At 41.4% G+C, this 12773-nt stretch overlaps 2 protein-coding genes across 2 annotated transcripts; both read left to right on the top strand.

The window, feature by feature from the left end:
- Positions 1-2384: 2384 nt before the first annotated feature.
- On the top strand, positions 2385-3977 carry LOC139660108 (caveolin-2-like). The gene is made up of 3 exons (XM_071538166.1): positions 2385-2612; positions 3380-3567; positions 3827-3977. The coding sequence occupies exons 1-3, from the start codon at positions 2385-2387 to the stop codon at positions 3975-3977; spliced, it is 567 nt and encodes a 188-aa protein (XP_071394267.1).
- A 4606-nt stretch (positions 3978-8583) lies between these two features.
- Positions 8584-11152, top strand: cav3 (caveolin 3). The gene is made up of 2 exons (XM_071538168.1): positions 8584-8708; positions 10183-11152. Exons 1-2 carry the CDS (start codon positions 8592-8594, stop codon positions 10522-10524), a joined length of 459 nt encoding a protein of 152 aa, XP_071394269.1. The 5' UTR covers positions 8584-8591; the 3' UTR covers positions 10525-11152.
- The last annotated feature ends 1621 nt before the right edge of the window (positions 11153-12773 follow it).

Below are 12773 nucleotides of genomic sequence, written 5' to 3'. Positions count from 1 at the left end.
GGTTTCCACCGACATCATTAATCATCACAGCAATTCAGACCCTGCCACCACTCCACTACCGCAACAGTACCATTCCTATTGGGAGCCCTAGAAAATCAGGCATCATTGCAAGTATTTGGAGAAATTGAATTTAGGCTATTTGTGCGTGGCCAATTGACCTGATTTTCTCATGCCAGTAGGCACAAGAAAATAAAGAGAGATAAATACAGAGAATTTATACAGAATGTTCAGAGAGACAAACCATGGCCGACAGAGTGCGCTATACACCAATGAATTCCCTTCCCTCCTCTTGGTTTAAACATCTCTGCACAGGCATCTTCTAGGAACTTTCAACAAACAGAGAAATACTTGTCTGCTAAATTTCTATTCATGTTCTTTTCAATATGTGAATGACTTCTCAAAGGAGGCACATGAGATATTTGAGGCAGATAGTTGTAGATAGTATGTGTGGAAGGTCTTCTTAATGGCCAGGTACATCTTAATGCACTAAGAATTTGACTTGGTGAATTTTGTAAATTACATACAATGTAAGTAGGAGACAAATGATTTTACTCAATATACACAGTCCAAAGATGTGCAGTGTGCATGAACATACTGTTGTACTGTGATGCAGATATCAGCAGTAAAATGTAAATGTTCAGTAGCAGACTTGTTGACGAGGTAGGGCAGATGTAATTGATGGGTGAGGGAAGCATGTTTGCAGTGTGCTTGTGTGTATAGGGGGCGGTCAGGCTGGTGGCTGGTTAGTGACGATCACAGTGTTGGGAAAGAATCTGTCCTGCTGCCATGGTGCATGTAATGAACAATTTGATGAGACAACATTTGTACCTTGAAAACTGGTAGCAAACATGCCGTGTACCAAACACACAAGTGATCCAAACCATTTGGGAGTCAATTTTATAAAGAACATATATTTGTGCATTCCTAGCCTATATTTGTGGTTTTTACTGTCAGTTCATTTTTCAGATCAGTTGATCACACTATAAAAAAAAAGTCTGAATCAGAACGAAAAACTCTTTATTTCCAAGTAATGCAATGCACAAATGCACAATAATTCATCACATGACATTTGTGCAGAAACCTAATGACAATTCATGTAGTGAAATCAGTTCATACTGCCTTGTAGCACCTATGTCCTGTTGGACCAGAACTTAGCTTTATAGCACTGCCTCGTAGCACCTATGTCCTGTTGGACCAGAACTTAGCTTTCTAGCACTTACTCTCGTTGTTCTCTCCTAACTAGAACCTTGCTTGTGTTGTATGAAAATCTCACGTGTAAGTCGCTTTGGATAAAAGTGTCTGCCAAATGTGAAATTGTAATTGTAATTGTACTGGCACACATGGGGACAACAGGATCTCACATTCAGTGCATAAGGACAGCACAGGGCATACAACAGACAGTAGACTACAACAGACTACATACTGTATATCACAATATCAGATATACATGTATACATTCTATCACTATGTGCATTCAGACAGTGTGCCATACTGTGTAATAGGGTTAGTAATAAGTTGCAGCCACAGGTAAGAGTCCGGCAATGCAGATCAACATACTGAGAGACACTTGTTCTGGGTAGGTTGGGGATGCATGAAATAGTTCCAAGCATTGTGGAGCATATCGTACCATAGAAAGGTTTGTGTTGGCATTAGTTCAAGTTGTGCAAACAGCACTAGGTAATGATAATATGTACAGTGTGCACAGAATGTATGCAGGCATTATGTTTAGTGCAAGTTGTGCAAACAACACAACGTAACAATAAACATAATGGACTACACAGTGACAGGATGGGCTGAATATAACAGGAGTGGAACTGCAGTAACTTCCTACAGGGGGAGGAGGCGGTGGGGCAGATTGTGTCGGTGTACAGGCGTAGAGCTCCAGCTGGGATGGAGGATTAGGGTGACAGCTCTTGGGAAGAAGCTGTTAATGTGGCAAGTAGTCCTGTTATTAATGGACCAACACTGTTGACAGTATCTTCCCGATGAGAGAGCATTATCAATATCATCATGAAGTTTTCAAAATACTTTCACAGATCGTCATCACACCTCTGATATTTGTACCTACAACACAGAAAGTGACAGGATAATTTCCCCCCATTAGTAATTGCCAGCTCTTGCTGTGCTTTTGGACATTTCTCACACAGGTCTAAATTAGCCCTTTCATTTAGCCTGACACACGGAGAATGTCATGAATGATGGGCCTCTAAAAGCCAATAAAGGCATTCCTCAACAAGGGGCAAGGCAGTCAGCAGTCCACTATGTTCCACCAAGGTGTCAGTGACAGGCCTGCAGAGGCCAGAGCAGTAGGACTGGTCTGTGGCCATCCTCCAGTTATGTCCTGCTCATCCTCCATTCTTCCATCGCTCTGAGGCACAAAAACCATGACCACAGAGGACAAGCTAGCTGAGACACAGCTCAACTTGGAGGACATGGAGGAGCAGGAGGAAGGCACTCTGTGGTCTTCGCTGGGAGCACCACACAAGAAAGCAGCAGGGGAACAGATGGAAGTACAGGTGGAAATACAATCTGAAGATCTGGATTCCACCCACAGCGACACAAGGCCTCTGGTTCAGGACAGGGATCCCAGAGGAGTCAACAAGTGTCTGAGGGTAACTAACAAGCACACTCACGCGCGTAAGGCACCCAACACAAAACACACACAAACGTTAACATAGAAGACACAACACAGGTCACAAACAGTGTTATAAAGTGTTAGTTTGGAGAGCGAGTGAAAGGTCAGTGAGATAAATGCACATACTCTGCATACCACTCCTGTCTTCATTGAATTCCAGATAACATGTATGGAATGCAAAATTGAACCGAAGCCTAAATCTGTCTGGTTACAGCCATGCTTTGATTTTTTAAAAGGCTGAGTTTATGGGAGAGGAATTTTGGTCATCATCATATTGATGATCAATACAACTTAAAAATTCAACTTGTCATTTGTGAAGAAGTTGTGTAAGTAAAAGCTTATGTCTGCAGTACCTTACAGCTCATGACGTTTGTTCTCCAGTAGAAAGAGAGTAAGGCATTGTGGTATCAGTTGAATGTTAACATGCTGCACAATACTGACCTCATGTGGACATACTCATACACACTTCTATTTTTTGTTCCACTGCAATTGAGCCTATACTATACAACACCAAGTGTATCAAGTAATGTGAAAGTACCACTGTTTGTGATGGAAACCCTTCTGTCAATGCAATAGATTCATGTGCCTCACACATCCTTCACATTCTGTATGTAATAATATTATATTTTATAGCTCCCATACCTATATATCAAAGTTCCTATTTCTCACTGCTATATTTTTACACACTTAAAAAAATAGTCCCAGTCAACCATTCACTTAAGGTGTCCCTTTGTGTCTCTCGAGGTTACCTTTGAGGATGTGATAGCAGAGCCTCCTTCAGTGCGGAGCTTTGATAAGGTGTGGCTGTGGAGCCACGCCCTGTTTGAGGTGTCCAGACTGTGGTGCTACCGCCTCATCTCCCTCCTGCTGGCAGTGCCAGTGTCGCTGGCAGCAGGACTCCTCTTCGCTGTCCTCAGCTGCCTTCACATCTGGTAGGGTTATTGTTACAGTGAAGACAAGGGATATAGACTTAGGCTAGAATGAATAGTTTAATGTGTTGTGTATTGTTGTGGCTGGCAAACACAAGGTCAAAGGATCACTTGGTAGACAATGATGAACTTGAACACGACCTTTTGTCTGCCACAAGATTTTAACAAGATACTTTAAACAGTATATGCGGTGGAATTGAACAATTAATTGATTGCTAATGAAGTGAGCTCATTTTGTATCCACTTGCCTGTATTTCCCCAGGTTGATCATGCCCTGTGTGCAGCTCTGCCTCATCAACATGCACTGGGTCCAGACTGTGTGGGGCAGCATGCTGAACATTGCCATCGGCCCCCTCTTTACCAGTGTTGGAAAGTGCTGTGGTAGCATCACCATCCATTTGGCTAGAGACTAATCCAGGCTGCTCCGGCCTGGCAGCCTGCCACCCAACTGCAACAGTCACTTAGCTGGGTTGGGAATGAATCGAGGATTAGAAATACACATAGAGAGGGGTTAAGTAAAAAATAACACAGGTAAAAAAAATGTAACAGGGTACATGTTAATCCCTAACAAGTAGATTTCCATCTAAATCATGCTTGTTGATCTATTTTGTATCTTTTCTCACCTGTCATGATATTGACATGATATAGCCATGTTGACTTTTAGAAACCCAGTTGTCCCTGTTGTGAAAGATTGTAGGAAATAGTGATGATGTCCCAGAGCAAGCATGTTCTGTGCAGTTAGGTGAGGCAAACGATCCTAAAAATTGTTCAGTGCACAACTATTGAAGATAGCCGAGATAGGATGCAAATTTGTATGAGAGTATAAATTTGCAATTAAATTACAAAATTAGCTACGGGTGAACCCAGGGCTGTAGGGTCTCTTGGTGGCCTGGGGCCCCAGGGTGTGTGCCTTGCATGGCTGATTGGTAATGCAGGCATGGCTAACAGGCACTGAGAGAGGCTAATGGTATTGCTAGCAAGTTAACTGTGCCCCACAAGTACCTGGATGGACCAGTGTGTATCTATGGGGAAGGTGGAAGAAGTGCTGGTACATGTAAGCTAGGTGGAGGACACCAAAGCACTGACTGTTCCTAATGTCTTAGTCTAAATCAGAGACAAAACACTGGCAGCATTCTCCTGGGCTAAGGAAATAACAGAATCTGTAATGATATTGTAGATATGTTGAATAAAACTGCATTAATGAATTTACATACGTTTGTTTGTCTGTCACTGATTCTGTCCAGTTCAACTGAAACCTTTACTGTCCCACATTAAAGACTGAAACATTTGTTTTTAGTCAGGATTTAAAAGATGCCACATGTTAAAGGAAATCATCAAGAACCACAGACCTGTCATAAAAATAACAGCAGCAATAACAATGGCACAGCAATAGATTAGATGCAAAATATTCCCCACAGTCTAATCAAATCCAATTCAAATCAAAGTAACAAGGTGCACAATGCAAAAAGCATATTTCTGCAAATTCTCTGCATTTTCTCTGCTGTAATTAAATGTAACTATATATTTAAAAATGTATTTAAAAATGAGAGTAACGAAAGGTTGGAGATCTTCTTCTTGACGTGGACGGCTGCTCCATCTGCCCATCCCCAGAAGTCTGCAACCTGGGTGTTATTCTGGACCCCACCCTCTCTTTTCAGTCGCACATCAAATCCATCACCAAATCCGCTTTCTACCACCGCAAAAACATTTCCAGACTTCGGCCATCACTGTCTGGCTCCGTGGCAGAAACCCTCATCCATGCCTTCATTACCTCCCGTCTGGATTACTGCAATGGCGTCCTGTTCGGGGTACCCAGCAAAGCCCTGGACAGGCTCCAGTGTGCAGAACTCAGCTGCCAGGGTTCTCACCCGCACCAAGCCCTGGCAGCACATCACCCCCACCCTCATCCACCTTCACTGGCTCCCGGTCAAGTCCCGCAAATCCTCCTCCTCACCTACAAATCCCTCCATGCCCTCGCCCCCCAGTACCTATCTGACCTCCTCCACCCCTATACCCCGTCCTGGAATCTGCGGTCCTCAGACATGGGTCTGCTCTCCACCCCCCACACCAGCCTGCGATCTTTTGGGGACAGAGCCTTCAGTGTGGCAGCCCCCACCCTCTGGAACTCTCTCCCGGCAGAGATCCGCAACGCCCCATCTTTGGACACTTTTAAAAAAATCCTGAAAACCCACCTGTTAACCAAGGCCTATGGCCTCTAGTTAACTCTCTCATCCCCAGCAATTATTGCTATTATTATTTTCTTTTTTTATTTGTTTTGTCTGCCTCACTGTGTAAAGCGTCCTTAGGTCTCTTGAAAGGCGCTATATAAATCTAAGTTATTATTATTATTTTTATTATTAAAATTTCTACAGATGTTTTGACAAAACCTTGCAATGGAACAGCTGAGGGTCAAGTGAGAGTTGTGAGTTGTAAACTGTGTTTATAATACCATACCTTTCATTTGTCTTTATAGTTGTTTGCAATGTTGGGTGGTGATGTATTAATCAGTAATGCATCAATATTATCAATATTTTTATGAGTGGTGTAACAAATTACTTTTTGAATTTCAGGAATAGTGTGTGAATCCAAGTACAGTTACCAAAGAAAAAAGGTTTTACTTTTATCATCCTCACCATATCAGATTGAAATTTGTGCAAACAATAAGCTAGTTTAGATGAGAAGTGGAATGGAATGGATGAGAAAAAAATACTGGTTGGAAGTATTCCCACTACTTAGATTCTTTTTTTTTTTAAATGAGTAACAAGTAATAAGCAATATATTGCATATTTTTGAGTTACACGTCTACAAAAGTAAAAAAAAAAAAAAGTAATTCAAAAGAAATATTAGTTTTAAGTTGGGAATACAACATTGTTTCTGAAAAACAGAAGAAACGGCCAGAGGTCCATCAACAGATGTTTTGGTCCCTGTGAAAGATAATGAAGGGGCAAAACACAGTAAAGAGACATTGGAGATGTTTCATCCCCAACTGAAAACAAATGAAAACATTTATCCCTCAAATTAGGTGTAACTGATACCTATTTGTAACATTACATTCTTCCGGACTCTAAATGCAGGTAGTCTGCCTTGAGTGAGCTTTGTATGCATGCGTCTCTCTCCATGACATGGAAGAGCAGAGCCGGTGCAGCCTCAGTTGAATGTACTGACACCCATAGAGACACAGGCATGCCCACCATGACTCTCTGCAGAGCTATTTCTGTCGCTCTCCCTCCACGCCTAACTGGCCTCTCCTCTCTCCACCACCACTCCAAGAATACTCCTCTAATTGCGTTGGCTCCTGGTCACATGCACTCTGATCCCATTCCACCACTCCCTCCTTCCCCCTGTGTCTGCCACCAGGGAACCAGACCAAGGACCGCCAAGCCATGCCCGAAAGTCACACATCCTCCAAGTGAACCGTTTTTACACCCCGCTGAGCAGTGATCCAGATAAATAGCAACAGAGAGCTGGAGGTGCTATTAGTCCTCGTACTAATTTTCATATAGGGACTCTCTCTACTCCTCTTCCTCTCCCCCCTCACTTTGGCAGCACCACACGCTATGAGATTGTTTATGCAACACGCTGATATAGACAGCTATGACTGATAGGAACAACTGCACAGCTTAAGGAAGACTGAATCAGAGTTTTATTTTGAGCAACTATTGAATTTTATAGTATTGCTAAAAGTATTGCCTTGCTAAAATCAGAAATGCCTGAAGAGCCTTAAGACCCACCCTGTATGAAATTTCACTACTGTGTACCATTAAGACTGTGAAACATTCACACAGCTTAAGCCACTGAATTATTCCAATTTCACCTCCATTGAAAGAGTAAACATTTGATGAGAATAGAATAATAAATAATATTATCATTTTTCTCCCTCTGACTAGATGACTTTATGCTTTATGGCATTGTTTCTCCCAAGAAACATTACCACTTTTGCAAATATACTTATACATATACATACATCATTTAGATACAAGAAAACATAACAGAGGCTCTGTTTGACATGGTGACATTTGCAAAACAATATTGTGATGCCTGTAGATGTTGGCTGATAAATCAAACCGAACCATTTAATAGCTAAGTTGACTGCAATTCAGCAGACTGAGCACAGTATTTTTTACCTTACAGAGTGCTTGCTAACTGTAGCTTTTCAGTGTCAGTAGAGATACAGTAGATCAACATTAACTATTAAAAATGAACTTATTGATTCTCAAACCAGCCTGTCCCTGCAGAAGTTAGGCAATATCTTCCAAAGATGTTCATTTTTATATTAGATTTAATAACTCATTATTCAAAGAGATGTGGACCTTAACATTTACACCTGGGCCACTAAACCTGCTGACCTACCGTGTGTTATGAAGAAGTTGATGAGTTCCACTTCAATGAAATATATTTTAATGTGGATTGCATTCACTTTTTCATGAATAATAGGCATAGTACACATCCACATTACTCAATTGTTACTGAAGTAACAATGTAAACCTTGTAAACCATTGACTTGATTTTGCCAAGACTTGTGTTTCCATTGTGCAATTCCATTGTAAAAACATACTCATATCGAATATCCTCCTTTCTGTAGACTGAATTCAGTGGTGGCATTTGACTTGTGTGGCTGAACTAGAGTCAGAGTAGGAGGGTGGGTTTTTACTTACTGCCTCACTCTGCGGTGGAAATTCGTGCCACCATGCAAACCCTGCCCAGCTAACCCCACAACCCTGTGTGAAATGTGACACAGCCCTGGGTTCCCCTTTAAGGCATGCCTTCTCTGTCTGCGTGCATCACATTGTGTGTGTGTGTGTGCGCGTGTGTGTGCGTTCATGCATGCATGTGTGTGTGCGTGCCAGGCATTCATTTGAAACAGGACGTCTACAGCAGCTGTCCACTGGCATGTCAGAGGGGCTTCAGAAGACCTGAGGCGGCTGCCTGCAGTTTGCTCCAGGAGGGTTGACTCTCACTGTCTCCTGCCCGGCCCTTAACACCCCACTCTCCCTGCCTCTGCCCTAGCCAGGACTACCAGCCCCACCATGGCGGACCAGTACCAGTATAATACCAATGAAGAGAAGATCGTGAAGGACAGCCACACCAAGGAGATTGACCTGATCAACAGAGACCCCAAGCAGATCAATGAGGACGTGGTGAAGGTTTGTGCAGCATGGCGACCCCGCTCTCTCACAGACAGGTTTAAGAGTGTAACCCCTATGTTAGCATGTATGGAAACATGTAGAGAAAATAAATAAACTGGTTGCTAGGTGCAAAGACAGAAGAACAGGTTACTACTATACTGCTGGGAAGGTCCCTAAATAGTCCAAGAGCTATTCCTGCTGCCTGAGCTCAACACAATGTTTATTTGTGGAATGGGGTAGAAGGGTGTGAAACTGATATAGTGTATCATCATGTCTTATTTAGGTTCGGCCACTGTTTATCCTATGATTGTTGCCATGTGTACATATCATCACAAAATATTTACTCTAAGTACAGGACAGCATATACAACTGGATTAATGACTGTTTGACTAAATGGAGGTTCATATAAACATTTTCAATGAAGGCTGCAGTAAATTGTGATTTATGTATACAGCATTTGTTTAGAGGTAACACTGTTCAATTTTGAATGATTTATACTCCTGTTTATGTTCAGAAAGTTAACAAGAAGCTGATAAAAATTAATGGTTGATATATTTTTAAACTGTAAAGTTTGTTAAGTTTGGTTACAACAGTCTGGTCTGACAAATTAACATTCCCAATTCTATTCCATGCTTTATTTTTCTGTTAACGTTTCCTCTTTAATGAATTAAAATTTTGATTTGCCACAAATATAAGGCATTGTTCAAATCTAATTAATCAGTGATGAGAGCTTTCTTAATCAGCCAGGGAATCTCAGCTGCTGAACACTGAGGCTGACGAGCTTTGGGCCATATGGGTTTCCATCTATTGTTTCTGAAAGAACATTGATCGTCCATTTCAGAATTTCACTCTAGCAATCGCCTAAGAATTCAGAGAAGCCAGACATTTTAAAATGATGCATGTCTAGCCATTCATTCAGAGGAAGGTTTCCAGGCAGTTATCTATATTGGAAATGGATGGAGAGTGGCTGCTTCCCATACTGATCCTATCCAGTGTTCTTGAAAGAAACTTTTAGTTCTGCAATGCATCTCGTCAATGTAACATCCACCTGGCATGATCACTGAGTTAATTAACATTTTACTACTGAGTTTCAGCTGACTAGGCAACAGCCAGCTTTTTTGAAAAAGCCCAGGTGCCAGATACTGAATGCACTATGCAAATCCACAATCGGATCTTTGTACAGTCGCTCTCATGCATTTTACATGAAAGTAATTTCAGTTACTGAAAAGTGTGTCAGAATGGAGCAAGTAGAAAGGTTTGGACCCAACATATACATCAAGAGCCACTCTGTGCAAGTGTATTTTTCATCCTATGAATTACAGCAGAAAATTGGTTTCTCTGCATAAATTTGTTCCTATCAATCTGCAGGTATCATCTTACTTCTTAAATATTCTTACATTTTGCCTTAAGATTTGCAGTACTGGTATTGGTAGAAGGATTGGTAGAATCTATGATGCATTGTAGTAATAGCCTCTGTTGAATCTCTCACTAGGTGGAGTTTGAGGATGTGATTGCAGAGCCTGATGGTACACACAGTCTGGATGGGGTGTGGAAGCTCAGCTACACCACCTTCACTGTGTCCAAGTACTGGTGCTACCGCATCCTGTCCGCCGTCTTCGGTATTCCCGTGGCTCTGCTGTGGGGCTTCCTGTTCGCCTGCATCTCTTTCTGCCACATTTGGGCTGTGGTTCCCTGCATCAAGAGCTGCCTGATCGAGTCGCAGTGCATCAGCCGCATCTACTCCCTCTGCATCCAGACCTTCTGCGACCCCTTCTTCGAGGCCTTGGGCAAGATCTTCAGCAGTGTGCGCGTGGCCTTGCGCAAAGAAGTCTAAAAACTCACATAGTAGTTTTTACAATATGATTGTGTAAAATGTGGTATCTTTTTTATACACCAGTGGATCAGTCTTGGCATCATCCTTATTTCCCAAAACACCCCCTGTCTTTCATCGCCTGCCGTCCCCCACCCTCCCATCCTCAAGCTCAGAGCTCTGCCCGTCCACCCCTCTAGTCCTGACATGCCCAGTGTGCCTTTTTGCCACCAGAAGCTCTGTGACAGCTGCAGTATGCGGCGTGGTTGTGTGACAGCTCTGGCACTCACGGAGGGCTCAGTGCTGCTCGTGGGGGAACCGAGGGCTGCCTGCCATCAGGAGGATCTGTCTGGCCTTGTCTACCACTATCACAAAATGCTTAGACAATGGCTCCTCCTTTCACATGACATGAAACAAACTTCCCACCATTGCTGCACCTGTGGACAATACTGCCTGTATGCATTATATTTGGCTTATTTTCAATTTATATTGATACTGTATGTTGCTGTGTGTGATATTGTTTTAGTTTATATTGTACGATGGAGATAGATAATCACAGAGATTTATCATGATTGGAAACTCTTTTACAGAACAAAGAAATTGGAACTATGTTTTCTCTACTGAATCATTTTGATTAAACATTAGGAATGTTTTCAGCCTATGGATCTACTTTCTTTATATATTTTAAAAGCCTATTCCAATAGCGTTTCCTCTTAATTTCTGATGGCTGTACAGTAACCAACAGACTTCTTGGAGATTTGCAGTTGTAAGAAATATGCAGATGATCTATTTTTCTTTTAACAGAGGGTGATGAGTGGAATGTTTGCACATTTCAGCCAAGTATGTGTGAACAAGTACAGGTCTACCTATTGCTGGAGTAAAGTGTGCAAACCTCTCAATGAGACCCATGAAATTTGTTTATATTCAGTATACTGATATTCTGATTTAGATAGAAAAGAAAACTACTTTTTGCTGTTATACAGTGTAGTAGGGCAAATTAAATGTAAGCTGAAATTAATTTAAAGACATTTTACAATTTATGAGATTGTACTTATAATTAGTATATGGCATTATTAGGGTGTATTTGATTAGATTAGAAAAAAGTGTATTATTTCAAAGCATTCTTGAGAAAGTTAATATTACTCTGTGGCCTTTTTATTCTTCAAGTGATTCTCATTATGACGATTTAACAACCATCTTCACCTTACTTCTATGATATTGATTTCAGTCAGCTGGGCAGCAGTGACCTATAGGCACTGTGACCCACTAGAGGTTGCTATTGTGTATGTTTCATATTGCACCTCTTCAGTGTCTCACATCCATTAGCCTATTGGTGGTCTAGTGTCATCGCACTTTTTTTCTTTGTGCCCTCAGTACAATACAATGACAGTACACCGTCATTGTATTATGTTCAACTAGAAGGGCAGTGGGAGAGCGCAGACCTCCGCCAAGGTTCATGCTATTATTGCTTGTTCGTGAGTCGGATCCGGATCCGCTCCAAAATTGAATGGGTTCTTCCTTGGTCCATGCTACACCCTTCCACGAAGTTTCATGAAAAGGCCAGTAGTTTTTCCGTAATCCTGTTAACAGACAAACAGACAAACAAACAGCACCGAAAACATAACCTCCTTGGCGGAGGTAATAATGAACTAAGTACAGTGCTGCACAGTATAATTACTGAGTATATGTTTTCTTTGCCAGGGTATATTCTAAAATTCCTTAAAAACTACAGCAAGAGCTTCCATCACTTTCACTTCAGTAGAATGTGGACACAATGAGAGGTTTTTAATGTTTTGATCTTCCATAGAAATGAAAAAAAAAATCTCTTGATATGATGCACAATTTATTTCAAATAAATAAGAGATACATATGTACATTTCCAAAATACAACACTCTAAATGCAAATATGTTATCAGTGTTTTCTAAGATGCCTTCAGTAGCCTTAAGGGGAAAAATATTGACCATAAAAGGATAAACCAGTTTTGTAGAAAAATCCTGTCTTTATGCTGATGTTTGTGATTTTTTACAAGGAACAGTTTCAAGTAGAGTGATCTTTAAGGCAGGTTGAAACGTATACTGCACATAGATGATGAATCAAGGTATTTATATTTTACCTCTTTACCTATTTTACCAAAAGATGTTTTCAGACTAAGCAGCGACAATCTAATTACAGTATCTCTGAACGAATGGTTTGAAGAGGCTGACCTAGCATTCAAAACCTGCACAGAGACAGTGAATTTGTAGAATATGTGAATATGTTTGGTGTTACCAAA

Source organism: Centroberyx affinis, unplaced genomic scaffold (genome assembly GCF_046629955.1).
Source record: "Centroberyx affinis isolate AG114_WGS23_722 - 3 ecotype Tasmania unplaced genomic scaffold, CSIRO-AGI_Caff_v1 ptg003216l_1, whole genome shotgun sequence".
NCBI classification, from domain to species: Eukaryota; Metazoa; Chordata; class Actinopteri; order Beryciformes; family Berycidae; genus Centroberyx; species Centroberyx affinis.
The sequence above is the reverse complement of the archived record's forward strand: the minus strand, read 5'-3'. Positions and strand labels throughout refer to the sequence as shown.

Excerpts from the sequence above, each read along its gene's own strand:
- LOC139660108 (XM_071538166.1), top strand. The coding sequence starts at position 2,385 with ATGACCACAGAGGACAAGCTAGCTGAGACACAGCTCAACTTGGAGGAC. Across the intron at positions 2,613-3,379 it reads GAGTCAACAAGTGTCTGAGG|GTTACCTTTGAGGATGTGAT; the intron begins GTAACTAACAAG and ends GTGTCTCTCGAG. Across the intron at positions 3,568-3,826 it reads CTCAGCTGCCTTCACATCTG|GTTGATCATGCCCTGTGTGC; the intron begins GTAGGGTTATTG and ends GTATTTCCCCAG.
- cav3 (XM_071538168.1), top strand. The coding sequence starts at position 8,592 with ATGGCGGACCAGTACCAGTATAATACCAATGAAGAGAAGATCGTGAAG. Across the intron at positions 8,709-10,182 it reads TCAATGAGGACGTGGTGAAG|GTGGAGTTTGAGGATGTGAT; the intron begins GTTTGTGCAGCA and ends ATCTCTCACTAG.